A 27,907-nucleotide genomic window follows, 5' to 3' on the forward strand; every position below is an offset into this window, starting at 1 on the left:
GATCGGAAACAGTATAACTTACCGGGGCAATCTTGTGCTACATATACGTGAAATCCATCCAAATCGGTTATTTCTTGTGCCGCTAACCTAACCGCTTGTCTCAGTAGGTGAGCAACTAGCCCTGGTCGGTACCAGTCACCCGGTTTCTTGCTAGATTCCTTCCCCAGAGAAACCAATAATCTGAACTGCTCAGTCACCGAATCCCAGCGCCAGCTGCGGCCTAAGAAATGCGTAATTAAACCTCCACTATTGCTTCCGGGCTGCTGTTTTCGATGGCATCGGTTCCCGTTTCATCCGCATGCAGGGCTTTCCACAGAAATTTCCGAGGGAGACTGCTTCATCTGAACCTCCTGCTGTTCAAAAATCATATGATTGATTTCAAACTGGCACTGGTCAGTTCTACGGAGTTTTCCATCGACGCTGGGCCGGTGTCGGATTTCTGATGGTAACATCGTCCCAACAGCCACAGCGGTTGTTCCTTCGAAAAATTGGGGTTTACTTTACCGCTCAATCCAAATTTCCCGTTGTTCTCCATGGTCAGCAGTTTTGATTCCACTTTGCTCTTCAATTCATCGCCAGTATTGCTGCCTGTAGAATTAAAATTAAAAATAAACCGTAGTAAGCCAATGTGGTTTTGTCGAAGATATTTGCTAAAATGGCGGACATGAATAAGCTTTTTCGTTTATTGGTCAAAATTCTAACCATTTATTGGTTATTGCATGGGAACTAGAAATATGGTTAAAATTTCACTTAAAAAAATTGTTAAAAAGTAACCATATTGGTTGTTCTTCATCGAAAACCATAAAATGGTTATTTTTTAACAATAAATGGTTAAAAAAATATGAGCGTGTTGATTTTCAAAGTGGTTTGGTTCGGTTTGTAGCCGTTGGAACACGTGCTGCAAGGAGGTTATGAAACCCCTTCAGAAACGAATTGAATGAAATCTTGTTTATAAACACACGGAAAAAACTCAGTCCATTTATTCCGTATTGGAAAGGTTCAATTTAAATTTGGTTGGATAATACAACTAATTTTGAATTTTTGATATCAATTTGATCGTCGAATAAGTCTTTAACACTTTATTTTAAAACATGGGAACATGATCTATATTTATATTTCCTAAAATTTATTCGGAAGCAATAAATTTTGTTTTGTGTTTTTCAGAAAACTTCAGTTCTTAAGAAATATATTTAAATATATTATTCATATTTTAACTACGGGAAAACAAATCGTTGATTTTTGCATAAAATTATAATTTCATTCGCGTATCAAATAACTTGCACCACCTTTCTTTCTACCATGTTGTTCAAACAAAAACGTGTTTTTCGTAAATGTAAACAAAGTCAGCTGTTTGTGTTATCAGTAAAAAGTGCCGGTATCGTGTTTTTTACCTTACCATACATTGACCAAGACCAAACTCTTCCAATGGAAAATTACCCCTGACGATAAATGCGACATTTGCGACACACCCGAAAACTTAAACCACATACTGTTCGAATGCCCGAAATATCCAAATAGAAACAACTACCCCTCCCTATCCAACCATAACAACATAGATGAAATTCTTGAACTAGCAAATATAAACCATTATAAGCAAATAGCAGAATTTATAAAAAACAATAGTATAGTCCTATAAACAACACAAGATTCTCTTTATAACTATCAATAAAAACAATCACCACCCCCTGGATGGTGCATCAGAGCGTGAAACGCTAAAATCAGAAACGTCAAACGAACCAAAAGAGGCCGCATGAGGCCCATACACATCCCTACAACTTGACAACCTTTGGCAGTTTAGCTTAATCAGCTAGCCAAGAAGAAGAAAGAGAAGAAGAAGAAGTGTTTTTTACAGTTTATCGTCGGTTTTCGGGAATTTTCTTTCTCAATAGGTTAAAAGTGTAGTTTTTTTAAACGAAATTTGGTGTGCTTTTATTTGTCAATCAACACTGGTGCCAAAACACTCTTGAACACTTTCCAAAGGTGCTGTTGTGAACCGGTAAGTGAAATTCCCTGCTGTCCCAGTAATTTCCATTTCAATTGTACTACTTTGATACGACTGATCAACAATGATCCTCAAATCGAACAGTTTTTCCACATTTGACAACTTCATCGCCTTCGATTTGGCCTTGCATCGCCAGTTCCTCGCTGTCGTTGGTATGATACGCTTTCTTGATTTCCTCGTCCGGAACAATCGGTGAGGGGCAGTAGTGCTGATCAAATGTCCCCACAACGGGAGCTGAAATTGGCTTTCCGTCTTCCGAGATGCTAAAATCGTTCAATCTTTTTTCTACCTCCCCGATTCCTCTCACTGGATCCGCAGGTTCACTACGGCCATACTTTTGGTAATCTTCCTCTATTGCCTTTTGCAAATCTTCCTTCAAATGACCCTGACTCAACAAATATCCCCGAACCGTGTCAATCGCACTGGGAGAAAACATCTCTGGATGCGCCTGCATGTACCGATAAACGTACAAATCTGCGCTAACCAACCGGAAACGATGCGAATGAACCACAATAACTGCCCCGATATACAAATCCTTAGCTGTATAATATTCCGGAGCATTCGGATCGCAATCAGGTTTCCACACCTTTGTGGCCGCCAAAAATCTACCCCCCTGAATGCCGGAATTTCTGATCCTTGTCTCCATAATCGTGATCGTTCCATCGGCCAACGAAAGACTCATGACAAACTTCCGAATAGAGTCCTCCGGATGAACGTTGTCCAGCACGCATCCGTAGCGCAAATATTTGTTCATATTAATCAGATAGGTCACCAAATCTTTTTTCGGACTTTTCGGAACCAAACTGTGATGAGAGGCAATTGAATCCTCCGGAGTCCCCAAACCTAAATAAACCGGTAATTCCTGACGAGGTGTCCGTGGTGGTGCAGCACTCATGTCCACCGGTTTCGGTTGCAGAATCTTGAGCGCTCGTTCGTAGTAGCTACGGGTGAACTGATCGCAGTTTAGTAGCAAAAATTTACGCCCGTACACGAATATGGTTCCACCCACCAGAAAATCCTTGGGAGAGTAGTACTCCGATACTTCCGCTTCGGAAAGCTCCAGGGCGATCGAGGGGTAGGTTACTTTAAAAGATAAAAGGTCAATTAGTATAGAAATTTGTTAGAAGTTTGCAAACTCTAGACACGAGTATAGCGCTTTATTATTTGTTAGTTTAATTTCTACAAACTTTAAATTAAAATTTTCATAATTTTTACTACGACCAGAGGTTTTATTCAGTAAGTTCAAATCCTAATCCAAATCTAAATTTTTGCTATCCAAGGCTCAGCATCCCGAAATAAAATATTTTTTTGATATCCGCAACAAACTAAACGCAGAAATTGCATCTGACCATCACCTCGTCCTTGGTGAGATACGACTGAGAGTCGCGCGTGTCCAACGACGAGAGGAGAAAGTCGGATGTCGATACGCCGTTTGGAGAATCCAGAGGTGAAAAGGGCATACGTTGAACAGCTGGAATTCCGAGCCTGGAACAGTGGTGTGGAATCAAGAATGCCTTTATCACGACGAGCCATGGTACTTTCGGTAAAGTTTGTGGAAGATGAAGTGAATGGATGTCAAATGAAACCTGGAGGATGATCGAAGAAAGGCGAAAGTCGGAATTGAGCAGGCATGTACCGGGTCAGCCAAAGCAGCCGCATGCAAGAATGCCGCTGAAAGACCGAACAGGTCACCTGCTGATAGATCGAACAGATCAGCTCAAGCGTTGGACTGAGCATTTTGAACAACTTTTCCGAATCACAAATAGCGAACAGTAAGTTGCATTAATGGCGTCAACTCGGAAGCGCCCTCACTGGCTGATATAGAAGCGGCAATCAAGGACATGAAATCCAACAAAGCGCCTGGAATCGATTGCATTCCTGCTGAAATGCTCAAAGCCGACGGCAACAAGCTGGGTTCCGATCCGGACGATCATGTGTGGACCACATCACAACGCTAAGAATCATACTGGAACAAATCAACGAATTCCAGGACTCTCCTCTGCTGGTGTTCGTAGATTTCGAAAAAGCATTCGACCGACTGAACCACGAAAACATCTGGGCTGCTGCTAACACAACAAGACATGCAGAGCAAACTCGACGACCTCACCGAAAGCTCCAAGGCAGCAGGTCTCAAAGTCAATTTCGGAAAGACCAAGTCGATGGAGATCAACACAGCAAATCCCTCCAGTTTCATGGTAGCTGGGCAACAGGTTGAGAAAGTGGAGTGCTTCCAGTATCTTTGTAGCCAGATTGATTATGCATTATGGTGGTACCAAGAAGGACATCGAAACCCGGATCAGAAAAGCCCGATTTGCGTTTGCGAATGTCCGAAACATCTGGCGCTCACACCAGATCTCTCTACGAACTAAGATCCGAATCTTCAACTCAAACGTCAAAACCGTATTGTTGTACGGGTATGAATCTTGGTGCACATATGCGGTGACGACGTGAAAACTGCAAGTTTTTGTGAATCGATGCTTGCGGAACATCATCCGCGCTTGGTGGCCTGGCGATTGGATCTCAAACGTGGAACTTCATCGCCGGTTTCAGCAAAAGACGCTAGAAATTGAGATTCGGGAACGTAAGTGGAGATGGGTTGGGACACGTTGCGAAGAGATGAAACGAGATTTGCAGAGAGGCGCTTGACTGGAATCCAGATGGGCATCGAAGACGAGGCAGGCCCAAAAGCTCTGGCCGGCGTAGTCTAGCCGCTGAAATCCGCACAGTTGACGAGAACCTTGGCTGGCAGCAAGTGAAGACGCTGGCTCCGGATCGCCAGCAGTGGAGATCTTTTATCTCAGCCCTATGCGTCGGCCAATCGGCGCCGGTCCCTTAGGTAGGTAGGTAGAAAAAATACGAAAAATGTTTCTGAATTAAAAATTTTAAATTCTGAATTTTACTGTTTTACCTTGGAACGTTAAAATTTTTCAAACGGATTTGAATATGATTTTCTGAATCCGAGATACTCCTGAAATTCGAATTTCAAGCTTCGAAATCAGTTTTATATTGGTAATAGGTAAGTAACTTATCAAATTACAATTAAACTTTTTGACTGATTAAAAAATAACATGCTGAAAATAATCTGTATACAATTCATACAATCAGAATTCAAAACATGATTTATAGTTCAGAACTAGACATAAGAGAGTGCAAAACACTTTCTCTTCTGAAAAAAGTAATATTAGTCAGTTTAAATCAACTCACCAAGCTTGTCCTTCCAGTTTTTGGGCAACTTTTGCCGGCGCAGCATCATCGGAAAGTAGTCTCTGCCTTCGGAATTTTCCTTCAACTCCTTAATCGATACTGTGTCATCTTCCAGGAAGTAGTACATTTTGTATGTCATTTTTTCTCCACCGGGTAGATCGGATTCGTCCAATATAACGTCAAATCTTGTAAAAAAGTTTATGTGAGTTAAGATAAAATCTTAAAAAAAAAAATAGAGAAAAGGCTCTTACTGTAAAACTTTGCCCTGAAACTCTAAATACTTCCGAAGGTTGTCCCGAGATACCGCATACATTTTATGGTGTTTGAAGTTCTGCCGTTCCCGAATGGATCGCTCGGTCATTCCCGGATCCGGTGGAGGGAATTCCATTTCATTCAGTTCGATTCCGTTACTCAACAGAAACTCCTTGGTGAATGGGTCACAATCGGTGATGTGGAACACGTAGCCATGAATGTCCAGATCGATTCCGATGTTCAAATCCTTCCAACTGTATGATTCTCCCAAGCAGTTTTTAGGTATTTTACCACGCTTTACTAAACGTCCCTGTGGATATCCACAATTTTCTACAGATGGCTCAATTACGGTCATTGTGTCGTCCTCCAGAAAATACAGGATATTAACAAACCGAACACGAAAACTTTCGTTCGGAGTCTCTATGACTGGTTGCCGAAAGAAAGCATTGAATTTAAGCGTCTTTTGGTCGTACAGAACGAAATGCGGCCGGAACGGTTTAATCGGAAGTTTCTTAATGCGTCCGTAAGTTAGAATCGGGTCGTACATCGTCGCATCCGTATCGTCGGTGCAGAAAAAGATGGAATCCTCGTTCAGTTGCTCCCCACCGATTCCGCAGGCCGGTTTTTCCGGAACCGGATATCCGTTGATGTACTTGAAACACTGTGGCACATTATGGCGTTGGCGTATCCGATCGGCAAACTCGTAACCCGGAAGCTTCGGAAGGCCTTCCATTCTTGAAAGCTGATAAAATTGCTGCTAGATTATTGTAAAGTTCGATTTTTGATATTTTCTCTGAGGTTTATCGGAAAGTGCTGGAAATAAACAAAATTCGACCGATTGTAGAACGTTACCAGGGAAACTTTTTCGCCTGCGCTGTGAGTTTCCGTTAAAAAAAATCAAACAGCCACACGCAAACACGTGGAGTGAATAAAATGCGGTTGCGGAAACACCTGTTGGACGTTTGGTATCAGAGCAGCTTGTGTGTTGAAATATAATAGCGCCAGCACTAAATTTTACTTCGGAAGTCCGGACTTCAGACTTCCGACAAAGAAAAGTGAAGTACTAGATTGTCGGAAGTCTGTATTTTGTTGCCAGTTCACCAGCGACGTTTCTAAAAATTTTATTTAATTTCACAATATGGATATTTCCAAAGAATACCTACCTACCTTCCTACTAAAAGCCCATTTATACTTCACTTGAAAAATCTTATTTCGTCAATACCTAAACAACGCGACGAAACTAGGTTTTGTAACATAGTGGAATCGATGGGGAATAGTTTAAAGATGAAAATCCAGCCGGACTCGTTCCTTGAAACCTGATTGAACTGCTTTTATTCCGATTATCCCGCCATGATGAAATTTCCGCGGGGAAAACCGGGGGAACCGAAATAAAAAACCGTTATAGAAGGTTTCAACGAAAAAGTCCGGTTGAATTTTCATATTTCAATCATTTTCCATCGATTCCACTAAGTTTTTCTCACGTTCATTGTCACTTGAACTGTAAACCGGACTTAACGATAAATTACCTTATTTTTTTTCAGATATAATGTTGCGTTTTGCTAGAAAATTGGCTTCGACCAGCAAAACTCCGTCCGTGCGCCGCTTGTCGCAACTGCCAAGAATAAGGTAAGAATATTTTTTTTAAATTTTTTTTCAATAAACGGCTAACAGTTTTTCATATTAAACTTAGATGGTACAAGAATAAGCATTCCAGATTACCCGGATATTCAATGCTAAATTTGGGGAAAGTTCAGTGCGATTCGGTTGCCTGAAATCGAATAAAAAAAAAAACTCGAAGTAAACTTTCAATAACTTTTAGTTTTTGAATTTCATTTACAAATTTCATCAAAATCAAAAACAAAATCGAAAACATCAAAGGAAAAAAAGTAGAATGAAAACACAAATGTTCCGCAATGTGGGTCAGGTGAAAATTTTTCAGCATGAAAATTTGCACAAATTCTTGAACAAGTTCGAAATACCGGATGAGCTTCTCAAACAAAACTAAGCCTTGCTTTACACAGAAATGTTAACTGACTTAAAATAGGCCAACATATTCCGTAATTTTACTACAACGTGATTATCATTCGGAGAAAAATAGTCTCAAATATTTATGAACTAGCTGATTTTACCCGACCTCGCTCGGGTTCACATAAAATATAGATTGAAATGAGTCGCTTGCCTTCAGTAATTTTGGAAGCATTGTAGGTATTCATCATTATAACTAATTTTGCCCATGTTTTGCCATATGAGCTTTGTGAGTTTTGTTAGTCTTTTTAAATTTTTGATTGAGATTATTTACTGTGTTTATTGTTTTTATAATATAAGGTTTGTATTAATAGAAATTGAAAATAATTTCCTTCAAATGTTTACACAAAAGATTCTTTACCATACCTACTTTTTTTAGAAATATTGAATCGATTTGACCTTATATATTTGTTTACTTAAAATGAAAAATTGTTATTTTTTCTATTTTTACCATCCCCCATCTAATGAAAATCTCTTTTGGAGTTCATCCCACTTCTCAAGATGGATGATCTCCCTGTTCAATGGTATATTCAAATTTTATTCTCTTAGAAATTCCTAAAAAGAATTGAACCTTGTTGAACTGTGTTTAAGATTTACTTTGCATGTTTTCAATAGTATGTGTACTTTTTGGATTTCACGCTGTTTTATGATAAGTTTTTCTTAGATGTTGAATGTTCCACTGATAATTTTTGAAGCTATCGAAAACAAATCATTTCGGAATCGAAATTGCCTATTTTAAAATGTTATGAAAAAAGTTTTACTTGAGTTCTATTTCAGTTTTTCCATTCTTCGACACAATTATCCAATTAGTCATGGTGAAGTGTGATCAATGTAAAAAATGCTCAGATATCATTCAGTTGAATCCGCAGTACTAAGTAAACGGTTTGAGTTTTCTCATAATTGGATGGTAAAATTGATCATATTGATGATCAACAATAACTCAAAAGTTAGAAATTGATCATTGGTCAATTTGAATTTAACAACACTTAAAATCTTAGGTTTAACTACTAAAAAGTTTCATGCGTTGGATTTGGTTTTTTCCAGATTTTCAAATCCCTCATTTATATTTTCCGACGGTTATCAATGCTTTGAAATCGCAGCCTTCAACTTATAACTCAGAATTATATAAAAATTTTCTTTTTCGATGAGGAATTCAATAAATATGAAAATGGTTGGTTCTTAAAAGCGGGAATTTATGGAAATCGGTTCATAAGTTTTCAGCACTCAGATCAAATGGATATTCAACTGAAGAAGTCAATTCATTATGAAGATTAATCATTGCACACAGAAAAAAATTTTGACTATTACGTGTCACTGAAACTACAACCTATAAAATAAATCAACCTGTAATTAACAAAACCTGTTATTTTAAATTGTTTTCCTTGAAAGTTAACGAAGATTCATTTATTATTACAGCAAACGTCCTGTTATAATGTTTTGAAAATTAAATGTCACGTAATTTGTTGTAACGGTAAATGTCCTGCTCCTTTTTGTTATAGGATATTTGCATAATTTTACAGGAAATAATTTTTGCTGTGCATCCATACTCCACACACTGTATATTTTTATAGATTCTCGACGTCCCCGGGGGTGGTAGGCACCATTTTGAAAACTTCTGTTCAAATCAATATATTCCGGCTAGGCAAGTAAACAAAAAGTTTTTGTAAGTTTTTTTTTTGACTCGATTATCCGTCGGATTCGATTATCTATTCCGAAAAAAATAAAGGGGAAACCTGAATCGAGTCCGGTCTGTGATTAGATGTTTCAAATCGAATGGAATTTTTTTAAATGGGATTTTTTTTTAAATAAAAACTTATGATAAATACAAATTTCAAGTTTTTTATATTGAAAAATCATAGAAAGTCATATTCTAATAAAATATTTGAAGAATTGTGTTCTAGATCGTCATACACTAATTGTGGACTGTATGATTACTGGACGATCTGAACAGCACACAAATTTTGTCCACTCTCTGGGGCAATTAAGGCCTCCAACAATCACTAATCGGGGTATTTTAGCTTCCCGATCTGTCCCGTTTCACTTGGAGGGACTGGCCAAACTTGGGTGATATCACCACTCCCAGGAAATCTTTCTTCCACATAAAAATAACGATTATAATTTTAATGGCATGTGCGGCGGAATGAAAACTAGAGAGAATTTATTTTAAAGAATTTGAAAGAAAGGTGGATAGACAGGCATTAGTGCGCCAATAGGAGAAAGCTTGATAGGTGTTGAAATTTTAGGCTAGAGGGCATGTTGATGAAAAGCTCCCATGAATTGCTCCCGCCTTTGCTCTGCATTAGTTAACTATACATGAGAAACCCAGAAAGAGAATTCCCATGTATAGCGAGCCCAATGGTTTGCTATACATGGGAATTCTCTTTCTGGGTTTCTCATGTATAGTTAGCTAATGCAGAGCAAAGGCGGGAGCAATTCATGGGAGCTTTTCATCAACATGCCCTCTAGCCTAAAATTTCAACACCTATCAAGCTTTCTCCTATTGGCGCACTAATGCCTGTCTATCCACCTTTCTTTCAAATTCTTTAAAATAAATTCTCTCTAGTTTTCATTCCGCCGCACATGCCATTAAAATTATAATCATACAAATTACGGCGATTAAAATCATATAACACATAAAAATAACACACGATTAACTACCGGGGGAATTTTACTTTATTCCCTTAAATTGTTAGCGACCGACGGGGGTAAAAATAAGGAGGTGATGTGTCGTGTAGGGGAGGAGCGGGCTATATGCGCCCATTAAGCAGAACACTGATTTAATCAGATATCTCATCGAATATGTGTACAAAAACTATATACACGTGTGCAGGCATCTGTTTTCTATACATTGGAGTAATTTTTATGTTAAACTTTTCTTCTGTATCCAAGAAAACGATTTTTTTATAAGTGTTGTCTAAAATGCCGTACCGCAAACCGTGCGGGCTAAATGCGCCTATTTATGTTTTGAACAAAATTTCTGTTTTTGGGCAATATTTCCGTATAATTTCATTGAAACTGCTAGAAAGTAATAATTTCCGTACGACAAAGCTGAAGTTTCATAAAAATCTTTGTATATTATAATTTTATGGAATAAAACAAAAGTTAGGGTTGCCATACTATGGAGGCAGTTCATCCATGAGAAAAACTTTATCAAATCTGTTTTAGATCTCCAATTATTTATCTCTTAAGATGTTCTTCAGAGCTTAGATTTGAAGGTTCAATGATAAAAATCATTCAATTATTCTTTTCAACCTGTTATTTTAGGATGGAGGCATTTTACAAACATGATGGGGGCATACAAAAACACTCTTTTATTTCACTATATAATCATTATTAAACCTACACAAAAGCTGAAATATGTTTTATTTCTTAAGTTCATTTGAGTAAGAAACAAAAACCATCCTAGTTTTTGTTTTAAGCTTCTTTACGTATAATTTTTAGAAGTCGAAATATTACATCAAAATGTATCAAAACCTTTTATGATTTTTTAAATTTTTTTGAGTTTGTAAATTCATAAAATTCTTTCTTGCCTTATGTTCTAATCATATCACCCTCAAAATGCATTGGTCAGATAAGCTGTCAAGTCAGCCATTTCATCAAACAGCCGTAGGGTCATTTAACCCGATAGGCCCATTTAGGAAACCTTTCCCCTACGGTGGTTGGATCAAACTGATTTATTGCGAGTTATGCTGTCAGTACGATTGATAGTCGATCGTGCTGTTGAGAGTGAGTCCTTGTGAGAGAACTCATCTTTTTCTGCTATGGTTAGGGTGGCTCGGACAACTTCGCCACCCACTGTCATCAAAGCAAATGTCATTGAGACTTCCGTTAAAAAGACGAAGAGAAGCAAGAAGTGCGATTGATCGGTTGCGAGAACGTCGTCGGATATTGAATTCTATTTAACCGAAGTGCCGAAGTGCCGAACCGGTGTGAGGATATCGATAATATCATCCGCTGAATGTAGGTATTAATGCACAGATTAGTCGACAGAGAATTCATCACAATACCTCTTTCCAAAGATTGCGTTGGACGACGAGAAGGCAAAATTGAGAGCTCAACCTAGTTGCACGCGGAGTGGTTGGCTGAACTAAATCAGCTCAAGGAGCGAACAGGTAAACCGAAATTCATTACAAAAACATTTGAATCATCAAGACTGATATTGAGCCACTTGTTACCACTTCTGTTTTTCCCCCCTTTATTTTGTGTCATTAACGTAACCAATTGACCACCAGTCAGTCCCCAAGATCCTCGATCAAGGATTATTGATCAAAATAATAATAATGATTCAATTCAATTCAAATAATATCATTCTTAAGACACCATTCAGCCCTTTATATCATGTGCTCAACATTATAATAAATATTGGATAAGAATCAATCTGATTAATACTCTATGGCTACAATAAGCTAACGTTCACTTACATGTATAGTCGCACCTATCTATTGAGTGCCGCTGTAAACAAATCCGACAAAACAGCTGATGCTCGACGGGGCCCCGGACTCGTTCATTCGTTTTACACATGCATGCATTCTGCTTCCCTGCAATTCAGTATACTGCTGCGCTTGAGGACACATATACTCCCTGCCTCGAATCAGCACCAATACTGTCTTGGGTAATTTCCACAATCCTTGCGGGTCTTGTTTTCAAAACAACCTCAGCGTCGGCGTCGTAACAGTCTGCCTCCAAGCAATTACACTCACACTATTTGAACCTCCTCTCGAAACATGCAAGACTTCCTTGGAGCGTTTTAAATCCTATTAGAAAACGCTATCGTATGTGTAACTGCTTTGGACTTGCTTCTATTCACAATAATACAACGATCATGCTCCTATGTTATTGTCGTCTTTTCCACTTTCCGCGTATTTACTGATATTCTCCATCAGTTCGGGGATCAATAATTTGTTGCCGACTTCCAGGCGTTTCCTGATGCGGCCAGCATATATTTTGAAAGGCCCTGAATGATGAATATTAGTATGCTGAATTGAATCATGTTTGTGGATAATTTCTTACCTCTGATGAGGACCTTTCTTTTCTTGCTGCTAGATTCAGCGAAGCTGGCTTGAGTCGATAGGTTCCTGTGGTTAAGAGAGTTTTATGTAGTCACACTACGAACCATTGGTGTGTTCGAATTTACCTTGCTGGGAAACGAATGCTTTTTCCGATCGCCTTCTCCAGATGCCTCGAAAGTGTTGTTTCAGTGGAATGTTTCACTGTGCGACAGTGGAATGACAAAATTAATACTTCATCGGGCCATTTAAAGAAAGTTAGCATTACCTGTATGATGGCATTCGACTGTGTACGGTATGTGGTAATCTTTCTCCAGCGTGTTTATGTTTTGGCTAATCCGAGACCGTATGTAGACGAATGGTTACTGCGATGAAGCTTGGGATTACGGAACCTGGATTGATTCTTGTGTGATTTGTGCGTTCGCCCGATTTGTTTGTGGTCATGAAATGAGATTCAGTCAGGACACGCTTTCCGTCTAGTGTTCCGGCATTCCTGCAATACAGAACCCTTTGTAAAGACGAGGGTCTTGTTATGATTTCAGTAATAACTTACAGTGGTGTCTCTGTTGAGGTCGACTTGTGTCTCCCGATATTGAAAACAGGCTTGATCTATGCGTTTAGGCCACTAACGAAGAATCAGCTTTAATGGTTGATTTTCACAGGCTGAGACGATCTTATTTTGTAGCGGAAATGATTTTGACAGTTCGTTCCATGGCAAATGTGCATGTCGTGGTAGATTTTAGCGGTTCATCAGTGTGGTTTAGTTTTAGCGGTAGATCTTATATGATACACGATTATTTCGTTTATGCAATCTGTAGCTAATTTAGCTCCGGCAGCAGGTAATGTTACACAACTCCTTTGTAACACCAAAAGAAATTTTCGGGAATATTAACAAATTCCCGAAAATTTCGCTATTTCGCTTATCACTACGGTTTGAATTGATTCGACAAAATTCTCCATTTCGATTTGTTGGACCACGAATACAATTCGCTGACGTAACGTGAATTGTGTTGTCACTGATTCGACAAAATTTCTATGTTTAGAGCTCGAATACAGTTTGCTTGAAGTCACAATGCAAGACATAATCTTCATTAGGTTTGCTTGCGCTCACAACAATTTAGTGACAAACTAGCAAGTTGTTGTTTCGTTGAATTATGTGTAGAATGGTTATATCTACTATGCTCACTTATTCGTTAGCTTATTCATTATGTACTATTTTGGTATCTTAAGATTTTGTAGAATAGAGTATCAGATTTTCTTAAAATTTAAATGACAGGGCAGTTTTACTGATTTAGTTTTTAAGCTTTGAGCTTAGGAAGGTGTTTTGATTGAATTGAGGTGGTTCAATTGTTTCTGGGCTGCTTGTGCGTGGAATATGGTTTTGAATTCTAGACATTTGGGGGTTTATGATTGAAATTGCTTTCAAGTATAGTGGTATTATGTTGTGTTTGTTCTACTTTCATTGTCACCGTTGAGTCTCATGGTGGAATGTAGCATGTTTTCGTGGCTTTCAGCTCTTTGGTCAACATTTTAGTGCGTACATAGCTTGGGGTGCAGAGTTTTAGTCTTCCTTGATGTCCTTTGCATGGTAAATACCAGTTTTGCCGGACTTGATATCCTCTAACAAGTAGTTGTTGCAACCTTGTTTTTGGCGTACTATGCAGAGTATAAATTTAGGTCCAAGTTTCTTTGTGCGATGATCTACTGATGAGGATTGCTCGAACGATCGCCTCCACACGACGTCCCCTACGTCGAAGGTCCGACTGCGTGCTCGCAGATCGTAACGTTGTTTGCTGGTTTCGTGAGCTTTTTTGATGCGGCTTAATACGTATTCTTGGATGTTTCTAATAACTTCAATTCGTAGTCCTTGGGCTTTGACTGGATCATCCACTGTGTTGAGGTTGGCTATCGGATAGGCTTCTGTAAATAGAATGTGATCCCTCCCGAAATTGCAGTAATAAGGACTACAGCCTAACGTATCATGTTTGGTTGTGTTTATTGCACAAACTATCTGCTGCAGGTGTTGGTCCCAGTCACGTTGGTCGACGTCGAGGAGAGATCTTATGCATGTGACTAATGTGCGATTCGTACGTTCTGCTGCGTTGCACATAGGAGTGTAAAATGCTGTTTTCATATGTATAACTTTGTATCTTCTAAGCAGTGATTGGAAAACCTGCGACAAAAATTGAGATCCCGAGTCGGAAACGATAATCCTGGGCGTAGAAAATCGTAGAAATACGTAGTTTTCCAGAAAGTTGACCATGTGTTGAGCGTTGGCAGTTCGAAAAGGTTCCACAATAACAAATTTGGTGATCCAATCGACTACGACGAGTAGTACACTGAATCCTTTGCGGGATCTAGTCATGGGTCCAACCCAATCAATTGAGATTAATTCCCAGGGCAATTTAGCTGGTTTAGGGTTTCCTAAGGTAGGGGTGAGGGTGCAATTTGGTGCTTTGGAGGCTTTACAAACTTCACAATTTCTAATAAATTTCTTAATGTCTATTGACATGTTTGGCCAATAATAATCTCGTTGAATTTTTTGAAATGTGCGCTCATATCCCAAGTGTGCAGCTGTGGGAATGTCATGGAATCGTCGCATTATTTCAAGTCTCTCTAGTCCAGGTACGACTCTTTTCCATCGATGTGCACGGCCTCCAACCTCGTTAACAATCGAGCAATTTTTATAAAGAATTCCTGCTACTACTCTAAAGTCTGGAAAGCTGTCCTTTTCCGCACTAACTTTCTCCCACAATTCATTGTACCATGGATCCATCGTTGAAGGCGAAAGGGTCGAGGAAATTTGGTTTATCATTTCTATCCTGCTTAGACAGTCCGGCACTATGTTGGCGATTCCTTTCCTGTATTTAATGTCAAATGAATACGCATTCAACCTCAAAATCCATCGGGCAAGTAATGGTGTTGGATTTTTCATTGTTTTGAGATACAGGAGGCTGGAGTGATCACAAAAAACCGTGAAGTGAGTACCTTCGAGATATCCGCGAAACTTTTCTATTGATCGTATGACGGCAAGACATTCACGTTGAGTGACGGAGTACTTCCGTTCAGCGGGCGAAAGTTTTTGAGAAAAGTAGCAGATAACCTGCTCTCCTTTTCCAGATTCTTGTGTCAGCACTGCCCCAATTGCAACATCGCTTGCATCGCAGGCTACTGCAAAGGGTTTTGAATAGTCTGGGGTAGTGAGTACAGGCGCAGATGTCAGTTGGTTTTTTAGGGTTTGAAATGCCTTTTCACAATCTTCGGACCATTTGAACTTCGATTTTGCCCGTGTGAGTTCCGTGAGCGGAACCGCTGTTTCTGAAAAGTTTCGTATAAAACGTCGATACCAACCACACATACCGATAAAACGCTGCACTTCCTTTTTGGACGAAGGCGTTGGAAATTTGCTGATCGCCTCAACTTTGGAATCGTCCACATGCCAACCCTTTTCGTCGAGGATGTATCCCAGATAATTAAGACTTTTTCTACAGAAAATGGACTTCTCCGAATTGATGGTCAATCCAGCTTTGCATAATCTGCGCGCGATTTCATTGAGATGAGCCAAGTGATCTTCAAATGTTTCGGTGGCCAGAATTAGGTCATCAAGATAAACGAAGACTCGGGGTTCCAGATCTATAAAAATGTGATTCATGACGCGAGAAAGTGCTTGGCTTGCCGTTGATAATCCAAACGGCACTACTTTAAATTGATAATGGCCTCTCATCGGGATTGTAAACGCCGTTTTTTGTCTAGATGAAGGCTCCAGTGGTATTTGCCAAAAGGCTGACTCCAAATCTATAGACGACAGAAACTTGGATCCACTTAAGTTGTTCATTATGGAGGCTATGTGTGGAATAGGGTAGGCTTCTTGAACGATAATTGAGTTTAGTCTTCTGGCGTCTAGACAAAGCCTCATAGATCCATCCTTTTTCTTGACAGCCACAGTCGCGTTATTCCACGGACAACACATTGCCTCTTCTATCACATTTAACCTCAGCATACGGTCTACCTCTTTGTTCAGGTCATCTAGAACGAATTTTGCCATGGGATAGTGTTTTTGTTTGGAGGGTACTGCATCTCCTGTGTCGATGGTGTGCTGATAAATATTGGTAAGGCCTAGTCTTCCAGTATTTTGTGAGGTTGGGAATTTTGTGATCGCTTGTTTAAGCTTCTGAAGTTCTGTGGTGGAAAGCGAATCCATGATGTCCTTGTTAACTTGCTGTGATAGTGTTACACCACATACCATTGCTCGAACGCCGAACGCCTCCCAGAAGTCCATGCCTAAGATGAAGGACTCTGGCATGGATTCGATGAACAACACGGGCAAAGTTTGAGTCTTTTTATTGTAAGCTATGGGTAGATAAACGAAGTAAGATACTTGATGAGGAGAGTTGTCCACCGTCCGTATTTCCCCTTTGACGGGATATTTGGTTAAACAGAGTTCGCTGGAAATTTTAGTCAGGTCACCTCCGATAAGCGTACAAGTTGCTCCACTATCCAGCAATCCACGGAAAGTGCGACCAAGAATTGTTACCTCTGCGTAAGGGCGATTGTCCGTGTTGATAGGGTTTACGAGGAGTGATTCCACCTTTCGAAAATGGGGTAGGGAGGAAATGTCGGGAATAATGCTGGAATTGGAAGAGTTCTCCCTCCCCTTTAAAGGCTCTCCCTTTTCCCGTTTCCCGAATACATATTATGACTTTCCGGCGTTAATTGTCTCCATCTAGCTTGGCAACCTGGACAATTTCTTGTTGTACAACCTTTTTTGCCACAGGTAAAACAGAAAACGTACGTTTTTGGATTTTTACACATGAGGTACGTGTGTCCTGGAGTTTCACACTGCCAACAAGTAAGCGCTATCTTGGATTTTTGGCCATCCATATTCGAGGATTCCTCTGTATACCTACGATTTCCATTCAGTGATCCTTGTTTTAAATGCAAGGCATTGACGTTTTCGGCCATCATGAGCACTTCCTCGTTTGCGTTCATTGCTGTCTCTAATTGCATGAGCTCCCTTTCTTGATAATCTTCTACATCTGTATCTTGTTCTTGTTCTAATACGTTGTTTGCTACCAAATTCACTTGATGTCGACCTATATTCCTGTACGGCGGTTGTTGCGTAGGTGAAGTATTCGCAGCTCCCCTAGAGTTAGATACTTGGAATGGCCTATTCCATGTTGGACGATAAGTATTGGATGGACGGTTTTTCATAGCATATGACCGAGACACTTCGTAATCCTTACAGACTTTCACCAATTGCTGAACAGTTGTTACTTGGGATGCAGCTGCTATCGGGACAAAATCCGTGTTGAGATGTGACTTGATTATAAAAAGTTTTTCAGATTCAGGCATCGGAGGCTCAATTATCTCAAATATGGCTATTAAATCCCTGTAGAAGGAAGTGAATGATTCGTTGATACCTTGGAACCTTAGATAGAGATCCTGTTTAAAGATTTCGGAGTAATGAGGTGGAAGAAACTCCTTCTTGATCTCTGTTTTAAATGCTTCCCAAGTGTGAAAAAAGCGATATGTTCTTGTGTACCACTCGAATGCTCGACCTTTTAAAAGTTGCTTTACTGAGCGTAAAAGTGTGATGTCGTCCATGCCTTCAGTTTCAGCATACATTTTAATTTGATTTAGAAATTCGCCTAACTTCTGAATGTTGTTTTCGCCTCCGTACTCGTCTATTTTCCATCTGTGTAGTGGCTGTGCAAATCTGCCTGTATTTCCATGTTCTCCGGCTCTACTGTGCGGCGTGGTGTTAGCATGAAATACAGGAGAGAGGGGCTCGAACATTTCTCTCCGCATTGGATCGCGAGTGTTGTGATTTTGAAATGTCCCTTGCCTTTGGTTTGAAATTTGATGTTCTAGTTGATAGCGTCTTTGCTTCTCCTCCTCTAAGCTTTGCTGAAGCTGGCCATATTGTATCTGTAGCTGGGCGAATTGTTGTATCTGCTCTTGCTGCTGCTTAAGTAAATTCTGAAACTGATTGTACAAGCTGTGATCCGCTTGCAGAGGCTGTGATGAAGCTTGAATGGGTGCCGATAACCTCGACTGCTGCTGCTGTGCTCCTTCTTGTGCCCACTGTTGACGATCCCACTGTTTCAGTTCTTTAGCGGTGCGTTGTGTCAATGGGTGGTTACTGCCTAAACCATCTTGGTTGTGATATTCGCCGAGTCCTTGGTGTACTTGCTGCTCTCCTGCATTCCACTGACGTTGTCCTTCAAGCTGTTCGAACGCCTGACCTCGTTGCTGTTCCTTTCGTTGGTATTCCACTCGCTCATTGTTCTGCTGTTGACCAATCAATACATGTTGCTGCACCACCTCTTTAATGCTCGATTGTAGGTTTGAGTGCTTCAACCTGTCTAGAGTTTCTCTGTCTGTCGGAAGGATTTCCTGATCTCCAGGTTGTCCCTCTGTGTTGATGGCCTGCTGTTCTAGACACTCGTCGACTCTACTCAAGGCTGCTTCAAGCTTCGAGATTGTTTTATTCGCGTTAGCTGTTATCATCGAATCTGTTATCAATGCTAACCGAAAGCGATAGTGTAACAATCTTGAACGATACTTCTTCAGTAGTTCAGTTGATTTTTGCCTTATAGCTGCTTCCACGAGATGAACAATGGGCGAAATTTTGGCTTGGCACTGGTATATATTATCGACATCAGACATAACGTTTGTCGAGGAGGTCGGAATATTTTTGTCCTTCGACTCCTTTTCCAGCATGGCTTCTAAAGTTTTTAATTTCACCGAACGATCCACGCTTGAATTTTGTTTGACTCCACGCAAGGCTAGCTCGAAAGCAAGCTCGTCGTTCTCCAAATCATTTATATCCATCATTGCACCGAGTCAACTCACAAAGCAACACACTTGACTAATTGCCTAACTAGAATGCGAAATATTTCGTTGACCTACGTGGGTTTATTTCGTTGGGCGCCAATGTTACCACTTCTGTTTTTCCCCCCTTTATTTTGTGTCATTAACGTAACCAATTGACCACCAGTCAGTCCCCAAGATCCTCGATCAAGGATTATTGATCAAAATAATAATAATGATTCAATTCAATTCAAATAATATCATTCTTAAGACACCATTCAGCCCTTTATATCATGTGCTCAACATTATAATAAATATTGGATAAGAATCAATCTGATTAATACTCTATGGCTACAATAAGCTAACGTTCACTTACATGTATAGTCGCACCTATCTATTGAGTGCCGCTGTAAACAAATCCGACAAAACAGCTGATGCTCGACGGGGCCCCGGACTCGTTCATTCGTTTTACACATGCATGCATTCTGCTTCCCTGCAATTCAGTATACTGCTGCGCTTGAGGACACATATACTCCCTGCCTCGAATCAGCACCAATACTGTCTTGGGTAATTTCCACAATCCTTGCGGGTCTTGTTTTCAAAACAACCTCAGCGTCGGCGTCGTAACAGTCTGCCTCCAAGCAATTACACTCACACTATTTGAACCTCCTCTCGAAACATGCAAGACTTCCTTGGAGCGTTTTAAATCCTATTAGAAAACGCTATCGTATGTGTAACTGCTTTGGACTTGCTTCTATTCACAATAATACAACGATCATGCTCCTATGTTATTGTCGTCTTTTCCACTTTCCGCGTATTTACTGATATTCTCCATCAGTTCGGGGATCAATAATTTGTTGCCGACTTCCAGGCGTTTCCTGATGCGGCCAGCATATATTTTGAAAGGCCCTGAATGATGAATATTAGTATGCTGAATTGAATCATGTTTGTGGATAATTTCTTACCTCTGATGAGGACCTTTCTTTTCTTGCTGCTAGATTCAGCGAAGCTGGCTTGAGTCGATAGGTTCCTGTGGTTAAGAGAGTTTTATGTAGTCACACTACGAACCATTGGTGTGTTCGAATTTACCTTGCTGGGAAACGAATGCTTTTTCCGATCGCCTTCTCCAGATGCCTCGAAAGTGTTGTTTCAGTGGAATGTTTCACTGTGCGACAGTGGAATGACAAAATTAATACTTCATCGGGCCATTTAAAGAAAGTTAGCATTACCTGTATGATGGCATTCGACTGTGTACGGTATGTGGTAATCTTTCTCCAGCGTGTTTATGTTTTGGCTAATCCGAGACCGTATGTAGACGAATGGTTACTGCGATGAAGCTTGGGATTACGGAACCTGGATTGATTCTTGTGTGATTTGTGCGTTCGCCCGATTTGTTTGTGGTCATGAAATGAGATTCAGTCAGGACACGCTTTCCGTCTAGTGTTCCGGCATTCCTGCAATACAGAACCCTTTGTAAAGACGAGGGTCTTGTTATGATTTCAGTAATAACTTACAGTGGTGTCTCTGTTGAGGTCGACTTGTGTCTCCCGATATTGAAAACAGGCTTGATCTATGCGTTTAGGCCACTAACGAAGAATCAGCTTTAATGGTTGATTTTCACAGGCTGAGACGATCTTATTTTGTAGCGGAAATGATTTTGACAGTTCGTTCCATGGCAAATGTGCATGTCGTGGTAGATTTTAGCGGTTCATCAGTGTGGTTTAGTTTTAGCGGTAGATCTTATATGATACACGATTATTTCGTTTATGCAATCTGTAGCTAATTTAGCTCCGGCAGCAGGTAATGTTACACACTCCCTTCAAGGTCCTAACCGCTCATCACCAAAACTCTTCAAGGGATATTACCAGCGAAGTAATTTCATTGCATGCAGTTGCACGTAGCGTAACAGCACGTTGTCACAACAGATACTAGTAGTGGATCCCAAAAAGAAAACCCTACGCGAAAGGTAATAGACTGGATTGTTTTCTTTAGACCTAACTCCTAAAATGCGATTCCCTGTTTAGCGGTGTATATCATCATAGAGCGGCGTGACGTCGTTACCCGTCGAAGCACGAGCACCACACAGCAACAAAGCCCTCCCGAAGAGGTATGACGTCATCGTATCTGTTATGTTAGAATCTGCCTGCCTTCAGGGCTTTTATTTAGGTGCCGATTTCACGATAGAGCTAGTCCATCACCACCACTGTTTGTCACGAGCTTCCACGCACACTCGTTGGAGAATCGGATCGGTCGTCGGAGATCTAATACCCCTTTGATGCGTGAGAGAAACACACGATCGGAACCTAACGTGCTCGAGCGAGAAAAGCTTTCGGATTCATTCACGAGGAAGCGAGGATCGAACAGCGTAGTCCAACCGTCCAACAGGAGCTGGATTGGTGAGAGTGGAGGATTTTGGTCGGAGGAAGGTTTGTGCATGTAAACTGCCGAAACGAGAGGCATTGCCTGAGTGCTAGTGCTATTTTGAAAACAGCTGACTTCGGGGATTTCCCAAGCCAGGCTTGCATGCAGACCAAAACAACAGCTGGAAAGGAGGTACCAGAACACTGCATGAAGGAATGAGATTTGCACGAGCTGATTTTGGAGGATTCCCGGGGCCCCGTCGAGGAGCGTAACAAGGAGCGAAAGGCATGTTGTAGCATTAAGGAAAACTGAGAAGTTAAGATCAATTGCGATAGACAATTAAGCATATTAGCATTCGATTATCGTGCATGAGTGCCAGATTGCCATTATCAAATTAAGAGCATTAATTTAAATTTTAAGAGCTATTGTGAGCATTTCAATTGCACCATTATACAAAGGCCGCAACTTCGATTTAAATTAAAAGTACAGATGGTACTAATGATTTGTAATTGCCTAAATTTTCATTAAATGGTCGTTGACTTTAAATAACGTCTTGAATTTAATTCAGTGTTGAGAGGAACCGTTACACATTATTAATCACGCTAATCGATTTTGGTGAAACTTGGCCAGTTAAGAGATCATACATTTTTACACCTTCGGACGAAGTTTCATGAATTTTTTTTTAATGAAAATTATCGATGATACAGCGAATTTAGTAAAGCAATTCCAAATTTCCCTGTTTTACGGAAATAGCTGGATCTTTGTTTCCAATCATTGTAATAACTACAAATTTTTTAGAGCGTTAGTTGGACTGTTGAACTGAATTGTGTAAAAATGTCATGAAAAAATATCAACCGAGAGAGAAATGGCAGCTTATCAAATTTGAAAGAGAGTGCGCAGCTTCATGCGATTTCATTCTTTTTTGAACGCAACTATTTTGTTCTATTCTTTCAGTGCAGGAAGATAAAATATTCCTCCACATTCGGTATACGTTTTCAGAATCACCAATAAAAATACCCCCGCAAAAACATACAGGGTGTTTAGTAAGTTCGAATTCCTCCTTTTTTTGTTGTTGTGGCGAAGCCGTATCAAATAAATCTATTGTTTGTAGGGAACAAATATTTACTATTATCAGACAAACTCTTCGTGGTATTGAAGACAAAAGAGTAAGTATTCATTTTTTATCAGCCTTTTTACATCACTCATAAAATAAAACGCTTTTTTGAACTAAAATGAATTAGAAATAAAATTAAATCTGCTTGAAATTGATCAGTTTGAATAATATTGATCTCTGATAACTAATCAACTACATACATACATAATGACTAAAACAGATTTTAAATCTATTTATTATCCTTCATTCACTTAAGGGGGGGGGGGTAGGGTCTAACATTTTCAAAAAATCGATTTTTTTATTTATTTATTTTCTTATTGTAAAACATTTCAAGAATGTTGTGTCAAATTTTCAAGTCAATTGAAGCAAAACTGTAGAAGTTATAGGCCTTTATCTCCTGCTATCTAATACTGCAAGAAAGCAAGAACAGAAACTTTAAACGCGTTTTTCTCGAAAGCACATTTTTAAAGTCCGTGGACATCGTCATTTGAAAACTACTTATCCGATTCTTTTCAAATTTGGAACACATTTTCTATATTTAAAATACCAGACCCCAACGTTTTTCTTTTTTGATTTTTTTTATTTTGGGGAGACTTTACAGGTCAAAAATGGCGGATTTTTAAGTGAAAAATCGTAGTTTTTACTTCAAACAGCCACAAAAATTTCATAAAAATATTTTTAAGCTAAATAAAAACGTTGGGGTCCAGAAAAACATCTATTAAAAATATTTTGCTCTGATTTTTTGACTTCAGATGATTCTGCGCTGAGATACAGTGTCCACCGCAAATCCTGTTTTCTAAAAGGCATCCTCGAAAATGCTCCGTCTCCGGCTCATTTTTCAATATTTTTCTACAAAAAAATTACTAAATGTTCTTTTAACAATGCTTTGTATAATGCAAAAAATTTGAATACATTTGTTTGAACGATAGTTCCAGAAAAAAATCGTGAAAATGGTGTTTTTTTTATACCCGTTAGACCCTACCCCCCCCTTAATGATTCAGGTATCGTCTAAATATTTCAGTATCAGAAATACAACGCACAATGGGGAAAAAAGTGTATAAACCGCAAAGAAATTTAATAGCTTCTCTCCTACACAAAACAAATCTATGAAAAAGTACTTTCCTTAAGTGAAAATGTCCGGAAAATCAATTGGGTGTAGTTTCAGACGCCGCACGAGCTTATGAACGGAGTTATAGTGCCCTTTTATTCCCTAATTCCCCTATATCTTGTAAACAATTCAGAAAAAAATTATTTGAGACTTGAAAATCTTGAACAAAACTAGACCAATTTTATGAAATTTTCTCTCAAGAATGGAGCTATGGCTGTTTTTACCCGCAATTCCCCTATATTTTTCATTTATTTCAGAAAAAAGCATGTTCGGACATGAACATTTTGAACCAAACGGGACGTGATTTTTTCGAGGAATTCAACGAAGTCTATTTGAGTCACCCCACGGACTGGAAACTGGAGCTATGGCTATTTTACCCTCGATTCCCTTACATTTTTCAAATAGCTCAGAAAAAGCATGTTCGGACTTACAATCTTGAATCATGTCTGACGTATCTTCACTCATCAGTGGTATCTTATGCGATTTTTTCCAAGGAAACGGATTGATGCTGTTTGAGCCACCGCACGCTTTGGAAAATGGAGTTATGACTGCTTTACCCTCAATTCCCCAACATTTTTCAATTATTTCAGAAAAAAGCAAGTTCGGACTTGAAAATTTTGAACCAACGTATCTTGTGTGATTTTTTCCGAGGAACCCAATGAAGCTTATTTGAGTCACCGCACGGATTGGAAACAGGAGTTTTTTTTTTTTTTTTTTTATTTATTAATGACCTAGGCTAAGCCTTTTATCTGAGTCTGAACTTAAAAAAACATCGACCACACTTTAATTTGTAGTAAAACACTTCTTAATACAACTTCCCAACATTTTTCAATCAATTCGTAAAATTGGGGGTAAAAACAGCCATAACTCCAGTTTCCGAAGCGTGCGGTGGCTCAAACAGCCTTCATTGGATTCCTGAGTAAAAATCACATAAGATATGTCTCATTTTGTCTTAAATAATTGAAAAATGTTGGGAAATTGAGCCATAACTCCATTTTCCAAACCGTGCGGTAGCTCATTCGCCTTCATTCGATTCCTAGGAAAAAATCTTATAAGATTAGTCTCATTTGTTTCAAAATTTTCAAGATCGAACATGCTTTTTCTGGACTAAATATTTGAAGAATGTAAGGGGATTGAGGGTAAAACAACCATAACTCTTGTTTCCAAGCCGTGCGGCCAAATTTTGAACCAAATAGGCCATTTGGTTCAAAATTTTCAAGTCTGAACATGCGTTTCTCAACTATTTGAAAAATGTAGGGGAATTGAGGGTAAAACAGCCATAGCTCCATTTTCAAGTCCGAACATGCTTTTTTCGGAAATAATAGAAAAATGTGATATCAAATCGCATATTACAGACATTAAAATCTCCATGTTGTCTTGGGATCCTCGATGACGTAGAAAAATCAACCAGGCATATTTCAGCAATCGACAGCTGATATTGAATATTCATATTTATTTACGGATGGCAATTTCACCAAAAACTTATAACGATTGCTTATAAAATGCCAAAACAGCAATGAGTTTTAAGGAAATAAGTTTCAACCAGAAAAAAATTGATTATGGTTAAAAAAAAATAACGGATTCAAACACTTCAAGTATCCGTTTTATTTAAATGTGCCAGCATGTAGGTAATTGGCTTTCTATTTGCGCAATCACTCTGGAGTCTTGCAATTCGCCTTGCACCCATCAATGTCTTAATTGGTCCCACTAGATTGCACTTTATTGTATGTCTGAAGTCATAGGAGGTACAAACATACACATGTTTGTGTACCATTGTACTCCAGTCTAAATTTCCTGTGCTCATCTCTGTTCTTTCTTGCTCCTACCATTCACTTGCAGCAACGCCTTGGTCGACGTGAAACCGGACGTCCGGGATGCTCTCCAGGGGCAAAAGTCGGTCTCGCAACCGGTGGTGGCGCTCGAGTCCACCATCATTACCCACGGAATGCCCTATCCGCACAATCTGGAAACGGCCCTGGAGGTGGAACGGATTGTTCGGCAGGAGGTACGTTAGTTTTCTCGATGCGCTCCGTCGCACATTTTGCCTTCTTTTCTCTTGACTTCAATCGGTCAAGGGTGAAAGGAAATCCGGTTGTAAAAATTTCAACCTCTCCTATTGAGGGCAACAGGAAGTCGGTTTAAGTTGTACTCTTATGGCGCGTTACAGCTGGGTGTGTCGGTAAAATAACATTTCAAAATACGAAAAACAATCTTAAGTCAATTTAAGATAAACTTATTTACAAATTTTTGATACTTGTTTTCACTCATAATAATTTTTCTGTTCTCAAAATTCTCCTACAGGGTGCAATTCCGGCCACGATTGCCATAATAGATGGTCGTATCAAGGTGGGTTTAAGTCCGGATGAGTTAGCACGGCTGGCCAAGATCGACTCCGGCAAGCAGACCATCAAAACTTCTCGTCGCGATATGGCCTATGTTTTGAGCCAAGGGCTGGACGGAGGAACTACGGTAGCTGGAACGCTGATGGTGGCCGGAATGGTTGGCATTCGGGTATTTGCTACTGGCGGAATTGGTGGAGTCCATCGAGGCGTTCAGGACACCATGGATGTTTCGGCCGATCTAGTGGAACTCGGCCGATCACCGGTGGCTGTCATCTCATCCGGGATTAAATCAATTCTGGACATTCCTAGAACGTTGGAGTATTTGGTAGGTTCAAAACTATCATTTTTCAAACCTTCCAAATTCTTATCCCTGTTTAACTTCTTTCAGGAAACTCAAGGCGTTTGTGTCGCTTCTTACCAATGTCCGACATTGGACTTCCCAGCATTTTACACTCGATCAAGCGGTTGTAAGGCTGCTTACAATCTAGCAAGCGCTAGGGATGCCGCCCGGATGATCAGCGTTAGTCAATCGTTGGGATTGGGTTCTGGATTTGTAATTGGAGTTCCTATTCCGGAACCGTTTGCCTTGGATCGCAAATTGATGGATGATGTTATTAGCCAAGCACTAGCCGAAGCTGACCGTCAGGGTGTTCGTGGGAAGGAAGTCACTCCGTTTATCCTTTCGGCAGTTTCGCAACTTACTCGGGGGAAAAGTTTGGAATCTAGTAAGTTAAGATTAATTGGTTCAAAAGAATGTTTTATCTTATTATTACTGTTTTTTTTTAGATATGGCTCTGATCAAGAACAATGCTCGGGTGGCAGCTGAAATTGCCGTTGAATTGTGCAGGGTTGAGGGTTCTAGTGTTAACAGTGAAAGTGTGAATGAAGGACGAAGTGAAAGTGTGACAAACAGGACCATTCAACGTGTTCCGGTTAGTTGATAATTTGATTTAGAATTTTAAGGCTGTAAATATAATTAGGAATAAATTTCATGCTTACATTAATCTATTTTTATATGTTTTTTTTCCATTGTCATACAAGCTACTCATTAATTTCTAATGCAGTTTGAAAGAAATAGCTCAACTTTTGTTTCTCTATTACAGGTCGTCATCGGTGGTTCAGTCGTTGATACGTGTATCATGGTCAAGGACGCTGATCTAAAGGTAAGTAGTTGAATGCAAAAAACTAGATACACGAAATATTCTCAGAGCTCTCGGAAGTTGAAAATCTTCGATACCTCACTACGACACACATTTTCGAAGTTCTTAGAATTCAGATAGAAACCTGCATTGAAAATTAAAATCTTGATGCGTTATGAAAGCATATGTACGATCCACTGTTGCGACATTGGAAGATTTAAAAAAACCTCCTGTTTAGTGTTGCCATCGAGTTTGGCGTGAAAACGAGAGTGTTTGTCATATGAGTTGTTCCAGTTTGCTTGACCGAAAATCTAATCTGGGTACAATTTCTTTAAAAAACTTTGAAATCCTGTCAAAGATGAAAAGCACCGTTAGAAAAGAGTTTTAACACGTTTTAACGAGGAATGGAAATCAATTATCACCTAGAGAGATACGTCGCTACGATTTTTGACAAAGTTGTTAAGCAGAAATTTCATTTCCCCTTATAATTGAGACTAAGTTTAATGATTTTTGAATGGAAATATTTAAGCAAATAATGTCG

General features: G+C 39.5%; 3 protein-coding genes across 3 annotated transcripts in view; 2 read left to right on the forward strand and 1 right to left on the reverse strand.

Moving 5' to 3' along the window:
- The window catches only part of LOC129751268 (ATP-binding cassette sub-family B member 6-like), a 182,176-nt gene that overhangs the window by 31,106 nt on the left and 123,163 nt on the right, over nt 1-27,907 (forward strand).
- On the reverse strand, nt 1,263-6,559 carry LOC129751265 (EF-hand domain-containing protein 1-like). The gene is made up of 4 exons (XM_055746665.1): nt 5,458-6,559; nt 5,207-5,391; nt 1,851-3,085; nt 1,263-1,391 (listed from the first exon to the last, which is right to left on the reverse strand). The coding sequence occupies exons 1-3, from the start codon at nt 6,189-6,191 to the stop codon at nt 2,061-2,063; spliced, it is 1,944 nt and encodes a 647-aa protein (XP_055602640.1). The 5' UTR covers nt 6,192-6,559; the 3' UTR covers nt 1,263-1,391; nt 1,851-2,060.
- On the forward strand, nt 1,349-27,853 carry LOC129751270 (pseudouridine-5'-phosphate glycosidase-like). Its single transcript, XM_055746669.1, has 8 exons — nt 1,349-1,369; nt 1,890-1,996; nt 7,000-7,084; nt 25,725-25,890; nt 26,187-26,552; nt 26,616-26,952; nt 27,014-27,159; nt 27,331-27,853. The coding sequence occupies exons 3-8, from the start codon at nt 7,005-7,007 to the stop codon at nt 27,400-27,402; spliced, it is 1,167 nt and encodes a 388-aa protein (XP_055602644.1). The 5' UTR covers nt 1,349-1,369; nt 1,890-1,996; nt 7,000-7,004; the 3' UTR covers nt 27,403-27,853.

The sequence above is a fragment of the Uranotaenia lowii genome, chromosome 3, assembly GCF_029784155.1.
Source record: "Uranotaenia lowii strain MFRU-FL chromosome 3, ASM2978415v1, whole genome shotgun sequence".
In the NCBI taxonomy this organism is placed as follows: domain Eukaryota; kingdom Metazoa; phylum Arthropoda; class Insecta; order Diptera; family Culicidae; genus Uranotaenia; species Uranotaenia lowii.

Bases quoted from the DNA above. Each gene is read 5' to 3' on its own strand.
- LOC129751270 (XM_055746669.1), top strand. From the start codon at position 7,005: ATGTTGCGTTTTGCTAGAAAATTGGCTTCGACCAGCAAAACTCCGTCC. The intron at 7,085-25,724 runs GTAAGAATATTT...ATTCACTTGCAG, and splicing joins TCGCAACTGCCAAGAATAAG to CAACGCCTTGGTCGACGTGA. The intron at 25,891-26,186 runs GTACGTTAGTTT...ATTCTCCTACAG, and splicing joins AACGGATTGTTCGGCAGGAG to GGTGCAATTCCGGCCACGAT.
- LOC129751265 (XM_055746665.1), bottom strand. From the start codon at position 6,191: ATGGAAGGCCTTCCGAAGCTTCCGGGTTACGAGTTTGCCGATCGGATA. The intron at 5,392-5,457 runs GTAAGAGCCTTT...CTTTTTTACAAG, and splicing joins TTTCAGGGCAAAGTTTTACA to ATTTGACGTTATATTGGACG. The intron at 3,086-5,206 runs GTGAGTTGATTT...TATCTTTTAAAG, and splicing joins AAACTGGAAGGACAAGCTTG to TAACCTACCCCTCGATCGCC.